Genomic DNA, 27,265 nt, shown 5'->3' with positions numbered 1-27,265 from the left:
CTAATTTTTTGTATTTTTAGGGGTTTCACCGTGTTAGCCAGGATGGTCTTGATTTCCTGAACTCGTGGTCCGCCCACCTCAGCCTCCCAAAGATACGAGCATTTTTAAATGCACATTGAGGTGGTTTTTGTGTGCAGAAAAGCCTATTTAGAGTTATCTTTAGTTCTAATAATAATTTGTAAAACCTAAAATTTTAAAACTAAATTCTTTCTTAAATTTTTGGAATTTGTTTACAAATCTTATCCTATTTAAAGTGTAGCAAATTTTAACAATCACTTTTTTATTTTTGAGACAATCTCACTCTGTTGCCCAGGCTGAAGTGTGGTGGCACCATCTCAGCTCACTGCAACCTCTGCCTCCTGGGTTCACACAATTCTCCTGCCACAGCCTCCAGAGTAACTGGGATTGTAGGCGTGCACTACCATTCCCGGCTAATTTTTGTATTTTTTTTAGTAGAGACGAGGTTTCACCATGTTGGCCAGGCTGGTCTCGAACTCCTGACCTCAAGTGATCTGCCTGCCTCGGCCTACCAAAGTGTTGGGATTTCAGGTGTGAGCCACTGCACTCGGCCAACAATCACTTTTAAGAGCCTATGTTTGGTTTAATTTACAAAGTTAAACATCTTAAAATGATTAAACTTAATAAATTAAAAAGTTATTTTAAAGAACTTCAATTATTCAACAAACATGGACTACTTATATCATTTTTATAGATCTGAGACTTCTTAAGTTCTCTTAAAATGTTTCAGCACTGTATAAATAATAAACTTTCTGATTCAAATAATAAATCTAAAACAACTGATTACACATTTTAAACGAATTTTTAAGGCTAACTTATTACTTCACTAGGTCAAATTCTCTTAAATTTTACAGAAGTTAAAATACCAAATATGGCTGGGTGCAGTGGCTCACGCCTGTAATGGTGGAGGCCAAGGTGGATGAATCGTTTGAGCCCAGGAGTTTGAGATCAGCCTGGGCAACATAGTGAAACCCCATTTCTACTAAAAATACAAAAATTAGCCAGGTGTGGTGGCACACGCCTGTAATCCCAGCTACACAGGTGGCCGAGGCACAAGAATCACTTGAACCCGGAAGGCAGAGGTTGCAGTGAGCCAAGATTGTGCCACTGCACTCCAGCCTGGGTAACAGTGTGAGACCCTGTCTCAAAAAAAAGAACAGTAAAGGCCAGACGCAGTGGCTCACACTTGTAATCCCAGCACTTTCAGAGGCTGAGGCAAGCAGATCACTTGAGGTCAGGAGTTCGAGATCAGCCTGGTCAACGTAGTGAAACCCCGTCTCTACTAAAAATACAAAAATTAGTGGGGCGTGATGGTGTGCACCTGTAATCCCAGCTTCTCGGGAGGCTGAGGCAGAAGAATTGCTTGAACCCTGGAGATGGTGGTTGCAGTGAGCCAAGATCACACGACTGCACTCCAGTCTGGGTGACAGAGCGAGACTCCATCTCAAAAAACAAAACAATACAAAAAACAAAAACAAATATGAACAGAGTTCTTAACATAAGAATATTAACACTATGCACGCTTCCCCTTAAACATTCTATTTTTAATTATAAATCATTCTGGGGTTAAAAATGATAGCTAGGTGTGGTACTGACCTGTAGTACCAGCTGCTCAGGGAGGCTGAGGCAGGATGATTGCTTGAGCCCAAGGAGTTCAAGTCTAGCCTGGGCAACACAGTGAGACCCCATCTCTTAAAAAAATATATATATATTTACTCACTAATGAAATAGGTATGTTATGCCAAATTATTTTTATGTTACATGTAGGTCACATGTAATATTTAGAATTGACTTCTCTGCTTGCTGAGATTTTTTTATTGGCCAGGATGTGACTAGATGCCTGTCTGAGCCCTGAAGGGACTAAGCAGACTCCCATAAATGTGTACTTAACTCCCCGCAGGCCACTTACATTGCTTGATTGAATTTGCATTTCTCTGGGTTTTAATTATCTGTATGCCTTCCTGCCTAAATGTAAAGTCCTTGAGACTTAATAGGATCCTTCATTCTTTTTATATCTTCCTATCTCTTAGTATGACCCAACTCTTAACTGTTGTTGCAGTGATATTTTAATGATTTCTAGATAACTTTTTTTTTCTTTCTTTTTTTTTTTTCCTGAGATAAGGTCTCGCTCTGTCACCTAGGCTGGAGTCCAGTGACGCGATTACAGCTCACTGCAGCCTCAACCTCCTGGGTCCAAGCCATCCTCCCACCTCAGCCTCCCAAGTAGTTGGGACTACAGGTGTACTGGGTACCATAGTGAGACTCCAACTCATGCCTGGTTAATTTTTGTATTTTTTGTAGAGATGAGATTTTGCCCTGTTGCCTAGGTATCTTTGATACTTTTTTTTTTTAATGAGTTGTCCCTGAAACATACAGAAACCTAAGACATTTTTCTTAGACATAGACCTAATATGGATAAATGTGAAGTAAATAGGAGGTGTATCCAACACAGAGGATACTTTTTTTTTATGGGAAAGTGATCTGGTCTTATTTAGGATCAGGAAAATCTTTATTACCGGCAGAGTGTCAAGATTTATTAATGAATTGCCAAGTTTCAATGTAGAAATATTGGTATCAGTCTCCATTACATACACAAGAAAATCACAAGTAAAATTTTATTGTAAACTGCAATTAACATCAACAGGTATATTCTTTTTTTTTTGAGACAGTCTCACTCTGTCACCCAGGCTGGAGTACAGTGGTGCCATCTCACTGCAACCTCTGCCTCCTGGGTTCAAGCACTTATCTTGCCTCAGTCTCCTGAGTAACTGGGATTACAGGCGTGTGCCACCACGCGTGGCTAACTTTTTGTATTTTTTAGTAAAGATGGGGTTTCACCATGTTGGCCAGGCTGGTCTTGAACTCCTGACCTCAAGTGATTCACCAGCCTTGGCCTCCCAAAGTGCTGGGATTACAGGTGTGAGCCACTATACCCGACTAATATATTCTTTTGAACAGCCAGAAATTATTCTTTATTCCGTGTAACTGAGCAAAATCCAGAATACAGTACCATAGTAACAAAGATATTTTCTTGCTACCATTCCTTGATATTTTACATCTGTTATTTTTTTCATAACGTTCTCTCCACAAATGACATAAAGGCAAGGATGATTATTCTTTTCCACAGCCAGATGGCACAAACCTATAACAGTAAAGATGAGCTCCCCTTAGGAGAAACTGGGGTTTTAACTCTTCTTCAAAAGGGTTATCTTTTCTGCTCAAGGAAGAAAGTGAGATATAGAATCTAGACACTTAAGGTGTTTACCCCTTAACTGGAAAATTTTGTCCAAAAAACATGGTTTATCAGTCAGGGTTTAGTCTGGAAGAATAACTACCATGAGTATTATTGAATAATGGATTTATTATAGTAATAAAACCTCGGCAGGGCGCGGTGATTCATGCCTGTAATCCCAGCACTTTGGGAGGCCAAGGCAGGTGGATCACGAGGCCAAGAGATCGAGACCATCCTGGCCAACATGGTGAAACCCTTTCTCTACTAAAAATACAAAAATTAGCTGGGCCTGGTGGCGTGCGCCTGTAGTCCCAGCTACCCAGGAGGCTGAGGCAGGAGAATTGCTTGAACCTGGGAGGCGGAGGTCGCAGTAGGCCAAGATTGCTCCACTGCACTCCAGTCTGGCGACAGAGTGAGACTCCATCTCAAAAAAAAAAAAGTCTCACACAATTGTAGGAGAAACTGGATAAGAGTCTAAAAGTGGATTAGAGACCCAGAGGAATGTCACTAAGCAGCTCTTCTGAAGCACTGGTTTGGGTGGACAGATCTAAGCTTGCCATGGAGTCTGGGACAGGATTCCACGTCCAGCTGCTGGAGTGAGACTGCAAAGGAGAGCAGATGGAGAGATCCGTGGGAGGCCGTTGCCTGTCTGTCTAGTCTCTGAGTCAGCCAGAAGAGCTGAATTCTGCTAGCCCCTCAGTGTCTGTCTTAACCATCTCTAACTACAGTGACCTTCTGCGTAATTACAGCTTCTACTGCACTTTCACCTTCCAAATCTTGGGCAGATTTCTTTTTGGCCAACTCTAACCCAGAACCATACAGGGAAGGGGATTTGGGGAAACCTAGTTCTAGCTTAACCAAGTTGACAAAGTACAAAACTGTTAGATTCTACCCTTTGTCAACTTGGCATCTATACACACCTGTTTTAATCATACCAGCTTTTGAATAAAGATAAAACAAAAGTTACGTTTCTGATATAACCTTTGTTTCTGTAATTGGTCACATGATCATAGCTGTTTTCTTTCTCTGCTCTCAGCAATAACCTAAATTGGTCATAATTTCTTGCCTTGGGGTGACCTACCCTTCTTTACTGAGGTTGTCATAAGAAGTCCTACCTGAATTGCGTTGTTGGAGTTTTCACTGACTTTTAGATGGGAGTACTGAGGGGCCCCAGAGATCCTCTATATTCCAGTTCCATTTGCTTCCCTCGTGGCATAGTAGCAACCCTGTTTCTCTCTGATGATCAGGATCAATCACCCTAGCCAATTATAACCCTGCTGCATTTTGGTTCTCTGGAATGAGAAGCCCAAAGTGACCAAGTAGCAGTCTTAACATTCAGTTTAATGGAACCATTATGTCCCCTGATGGATGGATTAAAACCTTTGTGAATTAAAACCTTTAAATCAGTCCAGGTGCGGTGGCTCACATCTGTAATCCCAGCGCTTTGGGAGGCTGAGGCGGGTGGATCACCTGAGGTCAGGAATTCGAGACCAGCCTAGCCAATAAGGTGAAACCCCGTCTCCACGAAAAATAAAAAAATTCTGGACATTGTGGCGGGCACCTGTATTCGCAGCTACTCAGTAGAGGCAGGAGAATCGCTTGAACCCGGGAAGCAGAGGTTGCAGTGAGCTGAGATTGTGCCACTCTACTCCAGCCTGGGTGACAAGAACGAGACTCCATCTCAAAATAAATAAATAAATAAATAAACAAATAAATAAAACCTTTAAATCAGCAGATTTAAAAGTTGTGAAGATGGGGAGCATTTTTTTTTTTTTTTTTTTTTGATGGAATCTGGTGCTCTTGCCCAGGCTAGAGTGCAGTGGTGCGATCTCAGCTCACTACAACCTCTGCCTCCTGGGTGCAAGCAATTCTCCTGCCTCAGTCTCCTGAGTAGTTGGGACTACAGGTGCACACCACCACACCTGGCTAATTTTTGTATTTTTAGTAGAGATGGGGTTTCACCATGTTGACCAGGTTAGTCTCGAACCATGACCTAAGGTAATCCACCCGCCTCGGCCTCCCAAAGTGCTGGGATTACAGGTGTGAGCCACTGCCCCTGGTCTGGAAGCAGAAATTTCACTACCAGATCATTAGGGGTAATAATGAGAGGAGTCACACCCATTCCTATCCTTTAATTCCTGGACTAGTGAATCCTAGCTATAGAAAAAACAGCACCATATGTTGGTTGTCAATTCAGATCATATACAACATACTGGAGGACATTAGACATTACCCCAAACCCACAAAGTGTTGCCACCTAGCTGATGCCATAACTGTATTCTGAAAAGGCCATTTCTGTCACGCAGAAGAGAGTAACCGTAGCAGTAATTGAACAGGGAAAATCTAATATAAATAACTGTTAATTACTAGAAGATGCTAAACTACTGAAAGAGGTAAAAGAGGACTCTTGGCCGGGCTCAGTGGCTCATGCCTATAATCCCAGCACTTTAGGAAGCCCGGACAGGAGGATCACTTGAGGCCAGGAGTTCAAGACCAACCTGGGCAATATAGTGAGACCCAGTCTCTATAAGAAGTTAAAATATTAGCCAGGCATGGTAGTGCTCACCTGTAGTCCTAGCTACTCGGGAGGCTGAGGTGGGAGAATCACTTGAGCCCAGAAGTTTAAGCCTGCAGTGAGCTATGATCATGCTACTATACTCCAGCCTGGGCAACAGAATGAGACCCTTTCTCTTTAAAAAGAAAAAAAAAAAAAGATTCCAGAAGTAGCATATGCAGAAAATAGCTACTATCCTCCAGGATGAGGAAGAGTGAACAAAGAACGAACTAAGAAAGCACCTTACCCCAAACCCCTCCCAAGCCTGAGATTCAGACCTTTTGGTGAGGGTTTGGCTGCCACAGCAACATGCAACCTATCATGGCAATACCATTTGCCAGAGTACTGACCTGGAGCTGGTTTATAGTCGTGAATTACTGGAAGGTTGAGAAATTTGGCAGAGAGTGTGTGTGTGGGCTCGAGTCAACCTTGGTGGTCACTGAAGTGAGCACTACCAGGCTTCCAGTACACTGACCCACTGGGTACTAGGTGGACTAAAATCATGTTGAAACCAGGAGGGGAAGCCCTCTGTTTTGCAGTGGCCTTTCAATACCCTTTATTAATTACACCTAACATTAAGCCAGCTGGCAGAGGATTTGTGTTTATAGGATTCAGCTTGAGTAACACAAGGAAGGAGGGTGGATTTGGAGTTGAGAGACAATAAATTGAAAATGGTCTACTATTCTGTTATTTCAGGCTGGCTACTTCAAGGTGATGAGGGACATAATAAGACTAGTGAATTCCATGACTGCTTGCCCACTGCTGTGCTTTAGTTGCTATAAAATAAGTCCCCCGGTCAGAAGCAGTGTTGTATGGGATACCACAATGAAGAATAAGGCATTCTGTAAGATTGTGGATGGTACTTTTTGACGGAAATACTAAGGACAAGGAAGACCAATCTATATCGAGAGGCTAGTCTAGCAAGAAGAAATTGCTGTTCCTTTCATGATTGAAATGATGAAGTATGATCAGCCTGCCATCAGGATTGGCGGCAGTATTGTTTTTTTGCGGTTGGCAGGCTAGTCACTCAGTGTTGGCTAGAACCTAATAGGTCTTGGTGAGTGGAAGTCCATGTTGCTAACCTTTATCTTGACTGCTGCAGCCACTTTAGTCATGAGTCTGCTGGGTAAGACAGGTGGCTGGGGAAATAGGCTGACTGATATCCACAGAAGAAGTCATTTTTGTTCACCTGATTATTAAGATCTTCTGCTGAGGTAATTCTTTGATGAGCATTTATATGGTACACAATTATCTTCATATTCTATATACATATTTGGAGTGCTCCATCCACATATCTCTTCCTTAAACTTCTTGTCTCAACTTTCCAGTGATGTCCCTTCCAAGTCACTGTCCATCCAGCCAAACTGCTAGTCATTTTTGAATCAATGTAAATCTACATCTGTAGTCATCTCTCCATCCAGGCAAAATGAACAACTGCAGTATCGCTTGAAGCTGCCCATTGGGAGGATTTCTCTTCTTCACAATCCTTCATGATCAATGACATTGTAATGCTACATCTGTCTGCTTTCAGTTAGTGCTAGATGGTTTATGTTGAACCATCACAAATCAGGCCTAAAGTCTTCCTTAGTCAGCTGTCATGGGGAGCTCCTCATGAGGCAGTAAATACAATATGAGGGAGGAAGCAGGGTAGCATTATTAGGAGCCATGGGTATCTGAGTCACTTGCTCATATTTACTTGTGTCTTCAGGACATGCTTGAGCCCAGTCTTCTCTATACCACTTACACTTAATGATGGAGTACTTACTGCTATGCATGTCCTACTTTATGGCTTGGTGAATCTGACAGCGTCCAGGCATCCAGTGCATGTCACGGAGTTCAGGTCACATGTTAACTTGGCCCATGGTCAAGTTTTTAGTCTCTACAAGAACTCAGTAGCAAACTAAAAGCTGTTACTCAAAAGGAGAACGATTCTCCAAAGGACAGTATAGCTTTGTCCCTATCCGAAAGGTCTTGGCTGTCATTTACTTGTAAAGGACTGCCGAAGGCTCCATATAGCATCCCTATCCATTACAGACATACCAGTCACCATGAAATCTTCTGAGTCACATGGGTACTACTGTAATCCCAGCTACTAGTAGAGCTTTCAAAGCTAGACCTGTTGCAGAACCTTACTTAAAACTGGCTTAAAATTGGCTTACTGGATTAATAGAGTAAGTTGGGGAGTATTTACTTTTCTGCAATTTTCTGGAAGAGTTAGTGTCTAGAATTGTTAGAATTTTTTTCCTTAAATGTCTGGTAGAATTTGCCAGTGAATGCCATCTGAGCCTGGAGTTTTCTTTGTGGGAAGATTTTAAATTCATAAATTCAAATTATTTAATAATATGGATTATTTAAATCCATAAATTCAAATTAATTATATTCAAATAGAATATAGGTCTATTCAGGTTGTGTATTTCTTCTTAAGTGAATTTTGGTGGTTGGTATCAAGGAATTGATTTACTTCATCAAAGTTGTCTAATATGTAAAGTTGTATAATATATTTGTATAAATATATTTGTAAACTGGGCACTGTTGCTTGTGTCTATAATCTCAGCTGCTCAGGAGGCTGAGGCAGGAGGATTGTTGAGCCCAGGAGTTTGAGACCAGCCTGGGCAACGTAGCAAGACCTCATCTCTAAAATTTTTTCTTTTTTTCTTTTTTTTTGAGACGGAGTTTCGCTCTTGTTGCCCAGGCTGGAGTGCAATGGTGCATGCGATCTCAGCTCACTGCAATCTCTGCCTCCCGGGTTCAAGCGATTCTCCTGCCTCAGCCTCCCAGGTAGCTGGGATTACAGGTGCCCGCCACCACGCCCAGCTAATTTTTGTATTTTTAGTAGAGATGAGGTTTCACCATGTTGGCTAGGCTGGTCTCAAACTCCTGACCTCAGGCGATCCGCCTACCTTGGCTTCCCAAAGTGCTGGGATTATAGGTGTGAGCCACCGCCCATGGCCAAAAATTTTTGAAAAAATTAGCCGGGTTATTAGTTGCATAAATGTTTAGAATTTTTACATCCTCATGATGAACTTACCTCCCTATTATTATTATTATTGAGACAGAGTCTCACTGTGTCTCCAGGCTGGAGTGCAGTGGTGTGATCTCTGCTCACTGCAACCTCCACCTCCCGGGTTCAAGCGATTCTCCTGCCTCAGCTTCCCAAGTAGCTGGGCCTACAGCTGCACGCCACCACACCCAGCTAATTTTTGTATTTTTAGTAAAGATGGGGTTTCACCATGTTGGCCAGGATGGTCTCCATCTCTTGACCTCATGATCCACCCACCTTGACCTCCCAATGTGCTGGGATTACAGGCGTGATCCACTGTGCCCAGCCAAAATCTACTTTGTATGATATTAATGCAACCACTCTAGCTTGCTTTTTTTTCCTTCAATTTTCTTTTGATTAATGTAAGCATGATATGTGTTTTTCTCTTTTTTCTTTTTCTTTCACAATATTTGTGTCTTTAAAGTGCATTTTTGTAGGCAGCATATAATTGAACATTGTTTTATTTATCCAAGTGAACAATATTTAACTTCTAAGTAAAGTATTTGATCATTTACATTTTTTTTTTCTTGAAACGGAGTCTAGATTTGTTGCCCAGGCTGGAGTGCGTGCAATGGCGTGATCTTGGCTCGCTGCAACCTCTGCCTTCCAGGTTCAAGTGACTCTCCTGCCTCAGTCTCCCGAGTAGCTGGGATTACAGGCATGCGCCACCACGGCCGGCTAATTTTGTATTTTTAGTAGAGACAGGGTTTCTCCGTGTTGGTCAGGCTGGTCTCAAATTTCCGACCTCAGGTGATCTGCCTGCCTCGGCTTCCCAAAGTGCTGGGATTACAGGTGTGAGCCACTGCGCCCGGCCTCTGGATATTTTTCTGTCATCCGCATCTCTACTTAATGTGTTAAGTTTTCCTCTACCTTTTTTTGTTTTTGGTTTTGGTTTTCGTTTTTTATTTTTTGAGATGGAGTCTTGCTCTGTCACCCAGGCTTGAATGGAGTGGCGTGATCTCAGCTCACTGCAACCTCCACCTCCTGGATTCAAGCAATTCTCCTGCCTCAGCCTCCTGATTAGCTAGGATTACAGGCATGCGCCACCACGCCAGGCTAATTTTTGTGTTTTTAGTAGAGATGGGGTTTTACCATGTCTCTTCAAGACATGGCCAGGCCAGTCTTGAACTCCTGACCTTGTGATCCACCCGCCTTCACCTCCTAAAGTGCTGGGATTACAGGCATAAGCCACCTCGCCCAGCAGATATCCCTTTCTACTAATCCTATAATTTCTGCCATTTTGGGGTCTGTTTCTATTTATTGATTTTTCTCATTATAGGTCATATTTTCTTGCCTCTTTGCATATCTGGTAGTTTTTTATTGGTTGCCAGACTTTGTGAATTTTACCTTTTTGGGTGCTGGATATTTTTGTATTTGCATAAATATTCTTGAGCTTTATTCTGGGATACAGGCAAGTTAGTTGGAAACAGTTTGGTCTTCTCAAGCTCTTATGAAGCTTTGTTAGATGGATCCAGAGCAGCTGTTAGTCTATGGCTAATTTTGCACTACAAGTGAATAATACCTTTCTGAGTACTCTAATCCAAAGCCCCATGAAGATTTCTACTCTGGTGGAAACAAACTATTCTTCCTCCGTAAGAGCTGTGGGAATTGTTCTATCCGCTCCTTTTAAATGGTTCTTTTTCCATCCTCAGTAGTCCCCTCACATGCATGCACTGATCTTTGCTTTTGTCTCCCTGAACTCCCAGTTCTTCCTTTTTGTGTGTGTGTGTCTTTGTTTTTTTCTTTTTTTGTGGAGAATGGGGATCTTGCTACATTGCCCAGGCAGGTCTTGAACTCTTGGGCCCAAGCTATCCTCCTGCCTCTGCCTCCCTAAGATCTGGGATTACAGCTTGAGCCACCGTGCCTGGCTGAACTCCCCAGTTCTTTATCCTCAAGTCAGGGAGACTGCTAGGCTCCGTCTGCATTTCTCCTTTGCCCTGTGGCCTGGAAATTCTCCGATCTATAAGTTGAGGCAGTTGTCGGTCTCACCTTCTTTGTTTCCCCTTTCTAAGTAATCATAGTCCTTACTACCTGAACACAGTCACATGTCCAATGTCTGAAAACCCTTGTTCCATATATTTTGTCCAGTGTTTCAGTTATTTCAGGCAGGAAGGTAAATTTGGTCTCTTTAGCTCATTTTGTTTTTTTGTTTTCTGTTGTTTGTTTTTTTTTGTTTGTTTGTTTTTTTAAGACAGAGTCTTGCTCTGTCGCCCAGGCTGGAGTGGAGTGGTGTGATCTCAACTCACTGCAACCTCTGCCTCCCAGGTTCAAGCCATCCTCCCACCTCAACCTCCCGAGCAGCTGGGACCACAGGCACGTGCCACCATGCCCGGATAAATTTTGTATTTTTGGTAGAGACGGGGTTTTGCTGTGTTGTCCAGGCTGGTCTCAAACTCCTGGCCTCAAGTGATCTGCCCTCCCTGGCCTTGCAAAGTGCTGGGAGTATAGGCATGAGCCACCACTCCTGGCCAGGACAGCATATTTTGGAAATTCACCTATGTTGCATGTGTCAGTAGTTAATTCCTTTGTATTCCTGAGTAGTATTCCATTTTATAGAAATACTACAATTTATGTACAGGTTGAGTATCCCTTATCTGAAATGCTTGGGGCCAGAAGTATTTTGGATTTTTTTTTTTAATACTTCTATTTGCATTTTACCGATTGAACATCCCAAATCTGAAATATCCAAAATCTAAAATGCTCCAGTGAGCCTGAATTCATCTGTTGATAGGCATTTTAGTTATTTCCAGTTTGAGGCTATTATGAGGGAAGCTGCTATACATGTGTTTGTATATGTTAAATATGTTTTCACTTGTCAGAAGATTTAACAGATTTCTAAAGTGAAACTTGTTTTAACGGTGGTATGCTTGTTTAGACTATTAGGGATTTAAAAAATTATCATTTAAGATTTATTCCAGGACTTGCGTTGACTTTATTGGATCACAATAATAGTGTCCATTTGAAGATATTTCAATTTTTTCAGCACCATCAATTTCACTTCTAGCTGCTATCAGTACACTCTCTGTAATACTTAGCTTCTAATTTCTCCTTTCGTGAGTTAGAAAGCAGGAGAATTGTGATTATGGATTAATGAGTCCCTTAATTTGAGGTCTTAAGATAAATGGAATTTAAGACTTAGGCCAACTGCTATTTTGTAGCTCTAAGACACATTTTTGCTTCTGATTTCTACAAACATATCCTATATGTTGATCTTCAAATATCTCTTACAAGAATAGGAAGCACAATGGTGTATTTGATCATTGTGATCGGTAAATACACAGGATACAGCTTCTAGATTGTAGCCCATTAAATTGTAGTATTTAAAATTATTATCAACTTTTATCTTGCTGAATTTTCTGTGTTAGGGTTTTCTTAATTTCTTATTATATATTACTTAGAGTGGATTATAAATTGTCTTGTGGCTTATTCTAGTCACAGGACTTTCGGGGAGGGTTCTACACAATACTTCCCAAAAAGAAAAAAAAAAGAATAGTAAACACGAATCCCCATATCACAGCTGCTGAGAGATATTATATAGAACTTTGATTGGTTTTGATATCATTCTTTTCTAGTTTCACCTTGAGCATTGAAGAAATATTGTTCTGGTCATTTCTTAGAAGAAAATAATAAGGCTATTCAATTCTGTGGTTATTATTCTACATATGTTGCAATGTCTTTATTAATAGTTAGCTTGATGTGGTTAGATGATATGAGGTTAGGTAGCTGCCACCTTATTTCTACCAGTACAGAAAGAGACAACACTTGTTTTCTGATTATACACATTCCTAAGCATTCAGACATAGTGATAAAGAAAGTAGGGGCTAGGGAGGCAATATGTTTGACTTTTGAGTAAAGACTGTTGGCAAGAAAAGAGGGATAAAAAGAAAGGGAGAAGAGTATGACACTTTTCAAGCTTTTGCTCAGATAGAATGTTTGTTTTAGCAAATAGTGTGCTTCTGTGTAGGTTTTGGCTTGCAGATTGACTTAGCAGTATACAAATAGGTACGTTTTAAGGAACATACCAGTTATACATAATCAGAAACTTTTAACCTTTTTCTCTAATAATAATGAGAAAGACGATCTTGATGATTAGATACATTTCACAATAATGATTCCATAATAAATGCATTGTATGTCTGAGGAAAAGGAAAAGGATAATTATGGATGGGATCGTGACCTCCTTGCAAGGACATAAGAAATCATATATTTTAACTTGTTCATTTTTATTTTATTATTATTTTTTGAGACAAGGTCTCGCACTGTTGCCCAGGCTAGAATGCAGTGGTGCGGTCACAGCTCACTACAGCCTCGACCTCCTGGGCTCAAGCAATCCTTCCACCTCAGCTTCTTAAGTAGTTGAGACTATAGGTGCATGCCACCACACTCAGCTAATTAATTGAATTTTTTTTTCTTTTTTTCTTTTTTAGAGACAGGGTCTTGCTATGTTGCCTTGACTGGCACTTTTCTTTTTTCTTAATTTTTAAAATTTATTATTTTTTGTTTAGAGATAGGGGTCTCACTATGTTGCCCAGGCTAGACTCGAACTCCTGGGCTCAAGCAGTCCTCCACCTTGACCTCCCAAGTGCTGGGATTATAGCCATAAGCCACTGCACCTGGTGGGCATTTTTCTTTTAAATAGCAGTTATCTTATTAAATATCTTATCAGGTAACGTCTGACAACTCTATAACTGAGCCCTTTTGAAAATGGAAATTTTTTTCCTCAACGAAATAGATGTGAACTGATTGACATGCAGGTTTTTTTGTTTTTTTGTTTTTTTAGTTTTTATTTACTTCCGTGTGAATTTTTGTTTTGCTGCCAAAATCTTAATGTGTTTGATAATGGGATATTGCCATAAACCCTGCTAAGAGTATGTATGTAACATAGGGTACATGCAAGTATTACCTTTTCAAAATCACACCCATTCTGAATCCTGAAACACATCTGACCCTCAAGGGTTTTGAGCAAGGGATTGTGGAGCTATATACATTGTAGAATCATACAACCCCTTCCTCAGAGGTTCTGAATTAGGGCCCAGAATCTATTGTCCTAACCAGTACTGTAGGTGGTATTTTTAGTGCAGAAAGTTGGAAAATTGAGTCTTAATTCCTCACTATCTTCTGGTTGACATAATTGCATCTTAGAAGCTAGTTTTCCTACTTCTATCATCTCCCACTCCACTTCTTCAATTCAGCCTTCAGAATAAAAAGACCCATTTTATCTTTTAAAAAGCCACCATCTTGAAAACGTAGAATTTAGGAGGCCAGAGTTCTAATAGTGCTACTCTGCCAGCCAGTAGATATGCAACCATGAGCATATCGCTTAGCTTCTCTGTGCCTCAGTTTCCTTACCTGTAAATGTGAGTGTCAAAGTAGGTTTCAGATTACCCACGTGCTCACATCACTCCATTACTCAAAAGAATAGCAAATATCTAAGTGTCTCTGAGAAAATGTTCAGATTTCCTTTTGTGGAAATTGATTAATCACATTGATTGAGTACACCATGTTTCATTGGAATGCTTGAAATACAGTGTTCTGGCCATTAGCATGGACTTAAAAAAATAAACCTAAACAGTTTAGTTTTGAACAGGTGATACTTGCATATACTAAAAACGGTAAAAACGTGAAGTATGTGTATCAGAACATCTTTTCCTTCCACCTTGACTCCTGGTTCCTCTTCCCCAGTTTCTTGTCTGTCTGTTCAGAGATTAACTTTGCATTTATAAGAATATGAAACTTGAAACGTTTTTATAAAGTATGCATGAAAAACAGGTCAATAATTGTAGGGAGAAAATAGAAAATGGTACAAGAGAGCTGGATTCCTCATCACAATTGTGTTTATTTTTTGAGACACAGTCTTGCTCTGGCACCTGGGCCAGAATGCAGTGGGACAATCATAGCTCACTGCAGCCTCTACCTCCTGGGTTCAAGTGATTCTCCTGCCTCAGCCTCCAAGGAACTGGGACTACAGGCACGCGCCACCACACCCAGCTAATTTTTCTTTCTTTCTTTTTTTTTTTTTTTTTTGAGATGGAGTTTCACCCTTGTTGCCCAGGCTGGAGTGCAATGGTGGGATCTCGGCCCACTGCAACCTCCTTCTCCCAGGTTCAAGTGATTCTCCTGCCTCAGCCTCCCAAGTATCTGGGATTACAGGCATGTGCCACCAAGCCCAGCTAATTTGGTATTTTTAGTAGAGATGGGGGGTTTTTCCATGTTGGTCAGGCTAGTCTTGAACTCCTAACCTCAGGAGTTCAAGGAGATCTGCTCGCCTTGGCCTCCCAAAGTGCTGGGATTACATGCATAAGCCACCGAGCCCAGCCTCTGAATTTTTTTTTTTTTAATTATCCACATCTCTGTTTAATGTTCTAAGTTTTCCTGTACCTTCTTCTTCTTTTTTTTTTTTAATGCGGAGTCTTGCTCTGTCGCCCAGGCTGGAATGCAATGGTGTAGTCTTGGCTCACTGCAACCTCCACTTCCCGGTTCAAGCAATTCTCCTGCCTCAGCCTCCCAAGTAACTGGGATTACAGGCACGTGCCATCGCGCCTGGCTAATTTTTGTATTTTTAGTAGAGATGGGGTTTCACCATGTTGACCAGGCTGGTCTTGAACTCCTGATCTCGTGATCTCTAAAAGTGACCTCGGCCTCTAAAAGTGCTGGGATTACAGGCGTGAGCCACTGCGCCCGGCCTTTTTTGTACTTTTTTGTAGAGATTAAGGTCTTGCTTTCTGGTCTGGAACTCCTAGGCTCAAGTGATCCTCCCACCTCGGCTTCCCAAAGTGTTGGGATTACAGGCATGAGTCTCTGTGCCTAGTCCCTCGTTGTACATTTTGAACGTCATGCATTAACACCCTAGTATGAAAGTAAACAAACAATTAGTTTTTAGAATGGTTGGGGTAAATATCAGAATAAATAGCTAGAAGAGATGAAAATGGTGACCTGCCATGGCTAGGATATTGCTTTTTTTACATATTCTTGTATGTATGTGTGTATAGTGTTTTGATAAAAATTACAATTGGTTTAAAAAGGGAAGAAGTAGAAAATGTAGATGATCAAAATGAAATAAATAAGAATTGCCTAGTATTACACCCCCAAATATAACAACTAACATTTATTTTATTTTCTTCCTTTTTATTGTTATTTTTTTTTTTGAGACAGAGTCTTGCTCAGTTGCCCAGGCTGGAGTGCAATGGTGCAATCTCAGCTTACTGCAACCCCCGCCTTCTGGGTTCAAGCAATTCTTGTGCCTCAGCCTCTTAAATAGCTGGGATTACAGGCATGTCCCACCACACCCAGCTAATTTTTGTGTTTTTAGTAGAGATGGGTTTCGCCATGTTAGCCAGGCTGGTCTCCTACTTCTGGCCTCAAGTGATCTGCCCACCTCAGCCTCCCAAATTGCTGGGATTACAGACGTGAGCCACTGCACCTGGCTTCTTCCATTTTTTTCTACACATTTTTTGGAATTTTTCAGAAAAATTGAAAGAAAGTACAGGGAACACCTGTAATCTGTCACACAGATCCAACAATTATTAGCATTTTTGCCATATGTGTTCTATGTATACTTATGTGTGTGTGCACATATAGAATTTTTTTTTGCTGAATCAGTTGAAAATGAGTTGCAGATAATGACAATTCACCCCTAACTACAACTACTAGCCAACTACTACTAATATGCATCTCTTATGATAAGGACAGTGTTCTACATAACCACAACACCATTATCACATAATTTAAGAAAATTAGAGGCTGGGTGCAGTGGCTCACATCTGTAGTCCCAGCACTTTGGGAGGTCAAGGTGGGTGGATTGCTTGAAGACAGGAGTTTGAGACCAGTCTGGCCAGCATGGTAAAACCCCGTCTCTACTAGAAATACAAAAATTAGCCAGGTGTGATGATGCATGCCCATTGTAATCCCAGCTACTTGGGAGACTGTGGTATGAGAATCACTTGAACTTGGGAGCAGAGGTTACAGTGAGCTGAGATCATGTCACTGCACTGCAGCCTGTGTGATAGAGCAAGACCCTGTCTCAAAAAAAAAAAAAAAAAAAAGAAAAGAGAAAAAAGAAAATTAACATGAATTTCCTAGTGTCATTTAATATTCAAATCATATTTTGAGTTTCCCCAATTCACCCCAAAATGTCTTTTATAGTTCAGATTTTTTCTTATGCTTTTTTTTTTTTTGAACCAAGATCCAGCCAAAGTTTGTGTATTATTAGAACTGAATGAGAAGGAAGAAAAAAACAACAAAGAAACCAAAGTTTGTGCATTATATTTGGTTGTTATATCTCTTTAGTCCTTTTTAATCTAGAACAGTCTTCCACCTTTTTTTCCATGACATTGAATGACATTGGATTTTTGAAGAGACTAGGACAGTTGTGTAGAATGTCCACAAGCAAATCTTATCAAAAGTGACCAGGCATGGTGGCTCACACCTGTAATCCTAGCCCTTTGGGAGGCTGAGGTAGGCAGATTGCTTGAGCCCAGGAGTTCAAGAGCAGCCTGGGCAATATGGCGAAACCTCTTCCCTACAAAACATACAAAAATTACCACATCTGGCTACTCAGGAGGCTGAGGTAGGAGGGTTGCTTGAGCCCAGGAGTTGGAGGCTGCAGTGAGCTGTGATTGTGCCACTATACTCCAGCCTGGGCGACAGAGTAAGACCTTTTGAAACTTTTGTTTTTTCACTTTATATTACTAATGTTTTGTTAGATCCACAGGTTCAGTCCTGTGTTTAAGTTTCTTCATAGTTGGACCTTAATATGCTTTTTCAGATCTCTCCCAGTACTTTCCAGTACCAGCTTTTTCCTTTTAAACTATTTGCCTTGGTGTCTGGTCATCCTGTCTATGCTTTTTCCAGCCTTGGCCCAAAACAGTTAGCTCACATTATTTCTCTTATCTGATTTGGTAATATTTTTTGCCTTTTTCCATACGTTCTGAATTTTCTTTATTTGAAATTGAAATGCCTTCTGGTGTTTTATCCGATTATTCAAGTCACAGAATTTTAGAATTTGTGGAGTACTAGAGATTTAGTAAGAAAGCTGACCTTCAAGTCTTGACTATGTGACTGATAAGCTATAGGACTTGGTGAAGTCTCCTCTTTATGAAACAGTTTCCTTAACTGTAAAATGAGAAGGTAGAGTTAAATGTCATTGACTATTCCCATGATTATCAAGGGATAAATATGGTAGAAAAGTAATAGAGGGCCGGGCGTGGTGACTCATGCCTGTAATCCCAGCACTTTAGGAGGCGGAGGTGGGCAGATCATTTGAGGTTAAGAGTTCGAGATCAACCTGACCAACATGGTGAAACCCCGTTTCTACTGAAAATACAAAAAAATTAGCTGGGCGTGATGGTGCATGCATGTAGTCCCAGCCACTCGGGAGGATGAGGCAGGAGAATTTCCTGAACCCAGGAGACGGAGGTTGCAGTAAGCTGAGATGGCACCACTGCACTCCAGCCTGGATGACAGAGCGAGAGCGAGGCTCCAAAAAAAAAAAGAAAAGTAAAGTAATAGAGGAGTTCAGCAGCAGAGACAGATTACTGTTGGCTGGTAAGTAGCATGGGTATGATTGAATTTAAGCTGAATGATTATGGAGCCCAAATGAAATAACTTTTGTGAAAGGTTCTTAAAATAATATGGTGTTATATAAATGTAACTGATGTTTTACCAAACAAAATGGAGCAGGGTGCTTTGGCGAAAGAAGGGGGGCCTGTTTTGATATGCTGATGGCATAATTATTATAGTATATTAAAGAATGTCTCAGAACTGTAGTTGTCCTAATAGTACTGCTTGAAACTTTCAAATTGTTACCGCTCTCAATTGCTTTCCAAAGTGGGTATAGTGGTGGATCTGATCTCTTCTCTTTTGTTCTTGCAGCTCTATTATCAAGTCCTAAATTTCGGAATGATTGTCTCATCAGCACTAATGATCTGGAAGGGGTTAATGGTAATAACTGGAAGTGAAAGTCCAATTGTAGTGGTGCTCAGGTAACAGTTTTTCCTTTCAAGGCATGGAATTGCATGGCATTACTTGGGAGAAAAATTGAGATATGAAATAACTGGTATATCATTCCCTTAGAAACTACTGTTTTCCAGAAAAGGGCCTGGAAGAAAATTAGTCACTACTTCTCAATTGTAAGAAATTCTCAGGCTGGGCGCGGTGGCTTATGCCTGTAATCCCAGCAATTTGGGAGGCTCAGGCAGGCGGATTGCTTGAGCTCAGGAATTTGAGACTAGCTTGGGCAATGTGGTGAAACCCTGTCTCCACAAACAATACAAAAATTAGCGGGTGTGGTGGCATGCACCTGTAGTCTCAGCTACTCGGGAGGCTGAAGTGGGAGGATTGCCTAAGCCCTGGAGCTTGAGGCCTGCAATGAGTTGTGATTGCACCACTGCACTCCAGCCTGGGCGACAGAGCGAGACCCTGTCTCCAAAAAAAAAAAAAAAAAGAGAGATAGAAAAGAAATTCTCACTTTGTTAGGCATTTCCATTCAGAACCCCAAAGGGCTCATGACCGTTCTACAAAAAGGTTACCATGTGAGGTTTCTTTTTGTCACATCCCTTAAGAAAGTGTCTCATTGTACTTTATTTTCCTGAAATTGTTCTGTCTTTTTATATTCCTCACTTTGATACACCAGGCCTGATATTTAGTTGTTACTTCATTAGATGTTATAGTACTTCCACAAATTAAAGAGTTTTTCTGTAGCATGTTCTCAGTGTCAGTATAGAAGAATCACTAATTATTTCCAAGTTTCCTGCTAACCTTTAAATATCACTTCTAAAGTAGACTCCAGGAATTTTGAAGGCATTAATACCATCTCTTATGGTGACAAATAGTACTGAATTTTTTTTCTCCACTCTGCTTCCTTCCCTATCTTTGCACTCATACTCTTAGTGAATTTTTTTTTTAAAGATGGGGTCTCGCTCTGTTTACCCAGGATAGAGTGCAGTGGCGCCATCATAACTCATAGCAGACTCCACCTACCGGTCTCAAAGGATCCTTCCATTTTAGCCTCCTGAGCAGCTGGGACTGCAGGCCTGCTCCACCACACCTGGTTAATTTTTTAATTTTTTTGTAGAAACAGTATATTAGTCCATTTTCATGCTGCTGATAAAGACATACCCAAGACTGGGCAATTTACAAAAGAAAGAGGTTTAATGGACTTACAGTTCCACGTGACTGGGGACATGGCAGAAGGTGAAAGGCACGTCTCATATGGCAGCAGACAAGAGAAGAGAGCTTTTGCAGTGGAACTCCCCTTTTTAAAACCATCAGATCTCATGAGACTTATTCACTATCACCAGAACAGCACATGAAAAACCCGCCCCATGATTCAATTACCTCCTACCAGGTCCCTCCCACAACACGTGGGAATTCAAGATGAGATTTGGGTGGGGACACAGCCAAACTATATCAAATAGGATCTCACTGTGTTGCCCAATCTGGTCTTGATCTCCTCGGTTCAAGCAATCCTCCCACCTTGGCCTCCCAACATGCTGGGATTATAAGCATGAGTCACCATGCCCAGCCACTCTTAGTGATTTTAAAACCCAATTTAGTAACTCGTTTTTAGAGAATTACCACTTGGTTGTTTAATTGAAACATTACAGGCTGGGTGTGGTGGCCCATGCCTGTAATCCCAGCACTTTGGGAGGCTGAGGCAGACAGATCACTTGAGGCCAGGAGTTCAAGACCAGGAGTTCGAGGCCAGCATGTTGAAACCCCGTCTCTACTAAAAATACAAAAATTAGCCGGGTGTGGTGGCAGGCGCCTGTAGTCCCAGCTACTCAGGAGGCTGAGGCGGGAGAATCGCTTGAACCTAGGAGGCGGAGGTTGCAGTGAGCAGAGATCGCTCCATTGCACTCCAGCCTGGGCGACGAGCGAAACTCCGTCTCAAAAAAAAAAAGAAAAGAAAAGAAACATTATAGGTTTGTCAGATTTTGGGCTTAATTTTGTAAGCCCAAATCCTTTCTGGAGATAATGGGCAGATTTAAAATAAATTGAATTATTAATATTATCTAGAATTGAAGTAATAGTACATTAACATTATCTAGACTCTAAGTAATAGTACTTAGATTACTCTTTTTTAACCAAATTATTGAGATATGATTGACATACAAAAAGCTGTACATATTTAATGTATACACCTTGATTAATTTGCAGGTAAGTATATTCCTGTGAAACCATTACCACAATCATGGAAGTGAATATATTCATCACTTTCAAAAGTTTCCCCCCTTTCTATTTTTTTGTGATAAGAACATTTAACACAGGGCCTCCCTCCATCGCCCAGACTGGAGTGTGCCATCAAACCTGGCTAATTTTTATTTTTTATAGAGACCGAGTCTTGAACTCCTGATCTCAAGTGATCCTCCCACCTCAACCTCCCAAGTGCTGGGATGATAGGCTTGAACCATGGTGCCTGGCCCCCAGTTTCTCCTTCTCCTTCTTCTCCTCCTTCTCCTCCTTCTTCTCCTCCTTCTTCTCCTCCTCCTTCTCCTCCTTCTCCTTCTCCTTCTTCTTCTTTTCCTTCTCCTTCTCCTTCTCCTTCTTCTCCTCCTCCTCCTTCTCTCTTCTCCTTCTCCCTTCTCCTCCCTTCTTTCTTCTTCTTCTTCCTCCTCCTCCTCCTCCTTCTCCTTCTTTCTTTTTTCTTTTTTTTTTTTATTTTGAAACAGAGTCTCACTCTATTGCTTAGGCTGGAGTACAATGGCACAATCTCAGCCCACTGCAACCTCCGCCTCCTGGGTTTAAGTGATTCTCCTGCGTCAGCCTCCTGAGTAGCTGGGATTACAGGTGTGCGCCACCATACTCAGCTAATTTTTGTATTTTTAGTTGAGACTGGGTTTCACTGTGTTGGCCAGGCTGGTCTCGAACTCCTGACCTCAGGTGACCTGCCCACCTCGACCTCCCGAAGTGCTGAAATTACAGGTGTGAGCCCCTGCACCTGGCCGAGATTTTTTAAAAGTTCCTCAGGTCATTCCAATGTGCAGCAAAGTTTGAGACCCATTGCTATATCCCTTTACATAGAGGGATGAGAGTCTTTAAACAAAAGTGTTTGGAGTTTGTACTTATTCCCGCATTGAACTTTATTTCTTGTCTTTCTATTGTTACTTAAGCTGTTGTTATAGAAAACTGGAGCTTGAGTTTCTGAAAAATACTGATGGGCTACTTCTTGTTAGATAAAAAGGAGTTCATAAATTAGTGCAAATATCTTAGGACCTTTTTAGGACTTGGTGTAGGATGGAAGAGGTAAGAGGTAAGAAGATACTCTGTAGAAGTTAGTCTTACTTATTACCATAGAATTGAATCTTTTCTTGGCTTCTGAAATTCTTAGGCAAAAATCTCTGCTTATTCCTTGTTTTTTTTTTTTCTCTTTTTAAAATAAGTAAATTGATAACACAAGCATTATCTCTGTGGCTGACAGTTCTTTGACTTGATGAGCCATTTTTCCTTCTAAATGAGTTGAACCTGTAAGGTCATCTTGGCTGTTATCTTTATAAATGGCAGAGGAAGATGATCCAGTTCTAATTTGCATATTTGAATATGTTTAGTGTTTTCAGATGAAGTGAGAATAAGGGCATTGTTTTAAAGTTCATTCTTTTATATTCTGTTTGTCATTTGAAATTTTAAAAGGTTAAGGAATTAGTAACACTGACCTTTTCAAGATTTAAGCTTCTTTGAATAGTAATACTTGAAATGGAACTAGTCAGTGAAGGTTAATAACTAAAAATCCTTTGTCGTAACTTATTAGTCTGAGGAAACCATATTTTGAGAACAATACACATTTCTGTTGATATAGTTGTTAAAGTATTGAGTATACTCCAGAAGTGATATTTTTTATTTTGTTGAATATCTAATTTGGAAAGTACGTTTAATCTCATACTTTCTTTTTGCTATTATATTCTTCTTTCCCTCCTAGTGGCAGCATGGAACCTGCATTTCATAGAGGAGATCTTCTATTTCTAACAAATCGAGTTGAAGATCCCATACGAGTGGGAGAAATTGTTGTTTTTAGGATAGAAGGAAGAGAGATTCCTATAGTTCACCGAGTCTTGAAGATTCATGAAAAGTATGTGCAAAGTATATCATCTTTGTTTCTAACTGCTTTTGTTTAAGTGTTTGTGGTATTTAGTTTTGATAGCCTAAAGACTATGAAAGAGTGAGGAACCTCTAGGCCCTCTTCCAGTCCATTTGAAAGTTTAGTGAACATTTTGAAAACTGTAAATAATTATTTATTGGTTCATATTTTTCCCTGAAGGTTTTTCCTGGTTCCCTTTTACTTCCCAACCTGTCAGTGACTCTGTATATAATTCCAAAAAACTATGACATAAAGATAGATCCTAAATATAATCTTCTGGTTGGGCACAGTGACTCATGCCTACAATCCCAGTACTTTGGGAGGCCAAGGTGAGAGAATGGCTTGAGCCCAGGAGTTTGAGATCAGCCTGGGCAACATGGTAAGATTCCTTCTCTGATAAAACAAAACAAAACAAAAAAGGCCAGGCACGGTAGCTCACGCCTGTAATCCCCGCACTTTGGGAGGCTGAGGTGGGTGGATCACCTGAGGTGAGGAGTTTGAAACCAGCCTGGCTAACATGGTGAAACCCTGTCTCTACTAAAATATAAAAATTAGCCAGACTCCGTCTCAATAAATAAATAAATAAATAAATAAATAAATAAATAGCTGGGCGTAGTGGCATGTGCCTGTAGTCCCAGTTAATTGGAGGACTGAGGTGGGAGAATTGTGTGAGTCCAGGAGTTTGAGGCTGCAGTAAGTCGTGTTTGTGCCACTGCACTCCACCCTGTCTCATAAAAGAAAACAAAGAAATGAAAGAAAAGGGAGGCATTCTGGATGACACACAGACGAGAAGTGAAAGAGTAGGCATGATTTAGGTTCTTTTTTTTTTTTTTTTTTTTTTTGAGACAGTTTCCCTCTGTTACCCAGGCTGGAATGCAATGGTGCTATCTCGGCTCACTGCAACCTCCGCCTCCTGGGCTCAAGCGATTCTCGTGCCTCAGCCTCCTGAGTAGCTGGGATTACAGGCATGTGCCACCATGCCCAGCTCATTTTTGTATTTTTAGTAGAGACAGGGTTTCACCATGTTGGCCAGGCTGGTCTCGAACCCCTGGCCTCAAGTGATCCACCTGCCTTGGCCTCCCAAAGTGCTGGGATTACAGGCATGAGCCACTGCACCTGGTGGATTTTAGTTCTTGAATATGCAAAAGCTCTCTGTAAAAACTATCTTATTTTTACCACCCTATAAAATTGTTTTTTTTCCTCTGCTTAAAGAAGAAGGAACTGTCAACCGTTGGTTTTTGAAATTCCTGTAAACATTCTAGTTTAGAAGAGTTCTTTCTTCATTGGTGAAATAAAGATGTGACAGCTTTTTTTTTTTTAATAAAATCCGATGTCAGTATGTATGTGAAAATACTATAATTTAAAGTGACATTATATTATTGACTGAGAAGGAATAACTTAAATTTTTAGACATTTTTTTGGGGCCAGGAGCGGTGGCTTGTGCCTGTAATCCCAGCACTTTGGGAGGCTGAGGCGGGCAGATCACCTGAGGTCAGGAGTTCAAGACCTGCCTGGCCAAAATGGTGAAACCCATCTCTACTAAAAGTACAAAAATTAGCCAGGTGTGGTGGTGGGTACCTGTAATCCCAGCTACTCAGGAGGCTGAGGCGGGAGAATCACTTGAACCTGGAAGGCTAAGGTTGCAGTGAGTTGAGATCACGCCACTGCATTCTAACCTGAGTGACAGAGTGAGACTCCATCTCAAAAAAAAAAAAAAAAAAGAAATTTATTTTGGAATTATAGAGGCTTATTCAGTGCAGATAGTGTTTTCCAGATTCTCAAAGTGGATTTGTGTTGTTCATTCTCAGCAATGCCTGTTATGAACAAAGCTGAACCAACTTTCCACTAAATATATCAGAGAGAATCAAACTGAGCTCAGGCCTTATTTAAGCTGGAGGAAAATTTCTCCATTTTTATTTATGATTATTTGAAATTGAGTGAGTTTGCCTGGGCGTGGTGACTCATGCCTGTAATCCCAGCCCTTTGGGAGGCTGAGGTGGGTGGAGTGCTTGAGCACAGGAGCACTAGACCAGCCTGGGCATCTAGACCAGATGGTGAAACCCTGTTTCTATAAATACAAAAAAAAAAATTAGTCAGGCACGGTGGTGTGCACTTGTAGTCCCAGCTGCTCAGGAGGCTGAGGTAGGAGGATCACTTGAGCCCAGGAGGTTGAGGCTGCAGTGAGCTGAGATCATGCCACTTTATTCTATCCTGGGCAACAGAGTGAGACTCTATCTCAAAGAAAAAAGAAAAAGAAATTGAATGAGTTATAGACTTCAGTTTAAAACTGTTTCTGGGCAGATTCATAGATAATTTTTAATTGGAAAATCCTTAAATTTTTAAAATAATTGTGTAAGAATTCTGATGATTTTAAATATGGTACTTATAATCTGGGGTTTTTGGTGATTTATTTCAGACTCTTGAGATACCTTCAACTTGCAGGCCTGTGTAGATATTAATATTCAGAAAATTTCAATTTTCTTTTTTCTTTTGGGGAGACTGAAATATCTGGTCAGAGTTACCATTTGTGGTTTTTTTTTTTTTTTTGAGACAGAGTCTCGCTCTTTCACCCAGGCTGGAGCACATGGTGCGATTTTGGTTCACTGCAACATCTGCCTCCTGGGTTCAAGCAATTCTCCTGCCTCAGCCTCCTGAGTAGCTGGGACTACAGGCGCCTGCCACCATGCCCAGCTAATTTTTGTATTTTTAGTTGAGGCAGGGTTTCACCATGCTGGCCAGACTGGTCTTGAACTCCTGACCTCAAATGATTCACCCACCTATGCCTCCCAAAGTGCTGGGATTACAGGCGTGAGCCACCACACCCAGCCCCATTTGGTTTAATAGTATTAATGTTGCTCTTAAATATGGGGACAAATAATATTCAAAATGTATGTAGTTAGTAAGTTCATCCTATAGGAGGTGTATTAGTCTGTTCTCATGCTGCTAATAAAGACATACCTGACACTGGGTAATTTATAAAGGAAAGAGGTTTAATGGACTCACAGTTCCACATGGCTGGGGAGGCCTCACAATCAGAAGGCAAAGAAGAAGCAAAGGCATGTCTACATGTCGGCAGGCAAGATAGCATGTGCAGGGGAACTCCCATTTATAAAACCACCAGATCTCATGAGACTTATTCACTATCACAAGAACAGCTTGGGAAAGACCTGCCCCCATGACTCAATTACCTCCCACTGGGTCCCTCCCATGACACATGGTAATTATGGGAACTCCAGTTCAAGATGAGATTTGGGTAGGGACACAGCCAAACCATATCAGGAAATATTATAATTGGATGATATTGAACACTAGCATGTGATTACGTATTTGGAAAGAGAAATTTTACCATTGGGTGACTTAATCCTTAGCTTTGCTTTTCCCATGCAGATGGATACATTATTCTGTACCCATTTAGCTTTTGGGGTCTTATTTTTTCTCATCTATAAAGTGGTATTTCCTTCTTCCTAATTTCACAGTATTGTGATGGGTGAATTAAATTCTAAACTCTTTGATCTCCCTAGAAGTAGATAATATTAAATATTTGGTCCTTGTTCCAGCAAGGGAAAATCCTATGTAAATATACCTTCACTCAGTATTTTGAGCCTATGACTTGTGAAATGCTGGAGTAGGACTTAATATGTCTAGTAAGATCAGGTGCAGTGGGTCACACCTGTAATCCCAGCACTTTGGGAGGCCGAGGAGGGCAGATCACCTGAGGTCAGGAGTTCCAGACCAGCCTGACCAACATGGTGAAACCCTGTCTCTACTAATAATATAAAAATTAACTGGGTGTGGTGGTGCACGCCTTTAATCCCCACTGCTTGGGAGGCGGAGGTTGCAGTGAGCCCAAGATTGCATCGTTGCATTCCAGCCTGGGTGACAAGAGTGAAACTCCATCTCAAAAAAATAAAAAATAAGTCTAATAAGAGCTGGTTGCCACCAGAGAATATTTGTGTCACCACTAAGTAGATGAAGGATATCTATGCTTTTTAAAAAAAGCTATAGTGGTGTCTCCTGATTACATCCCAGAAGGGGAAATTGGGTGTGTTAATATATTTGTTTGTTTGTTTTGCCAGCAAATCAAGTCTTTGGGAGTAGTCCAGATCTCTCTAGCACCCTTTCCTTTTTCTGGGGAGTTCCCCATTTCCTGGGTTTTATCTCCTCATATCTGATTTGCCTTTTCTGCATGTGTGGAGTTGGTATTGTTTTCTGGGTTGAATTCACTTTTCCTTCCTGCTGCTCCTGACTTTCACTCTTGCAGTGAGCCCCTCCTAGCACCTGTCCTCTTTTACCCTTCAGAATTTTTCCTTTATTCACTTACTGAATTGTCAGCTACAGATTATTTTTCTC

At 41.0% G+C, this 27,265-nt stretch overlaps 1 protein-coding gene across 3 annotated transcripts in view; it reads left to right on the top strand.

Moving 5' to 3' along the window:
- SEC11A (SEC11 homolog A, signal peptidase complex subunit) overlaps positions 1 to 27,265 on the top strand; it is a 44,937-nt gene that overhangs the window by 5,294 nt on the left and 12,378 nt on the right. For all 3 annotated transcript variants that reach the window (XM_050796094.1, XM_050796092.1, XM_050796093.1), the window contains exons 2-3: positions 18,715 to 18,824; positions 22,757 to 22,906. In XM_050796094.1, coding sequence (XP_050652051.1) covers positions 18,715 to 18,824; positions 22,757 to 22,906 — 260 coding nt within the window. The remainder of the gene's footprint in view (positions 1 to 18,714; positions 18,825 to 22,756; positions 22,907 to 27,265) is intronic.

The sequence above is a fragment of the Macaca thibetana genome, chromosome 7 (genome assembly GCF_024542745.1).
Source record: "Macaca thibetana thibetana isolate TM-01 chromosome 7, ASM2454274v1, whole genome shotgun sequence".
NCBI classification, from domain to species: domain Eukaryota; kingdom Metazoa; phylum Chordata; class Mammalia; order Primates; family Cercopithecidae; genus Macaca; species Macaca thibetana.
The sequence above is the reverse complement of the archived record's forward strand: the minus strand, read 5'-3'. Positions and strand labels throughout refer to the sequence as shown.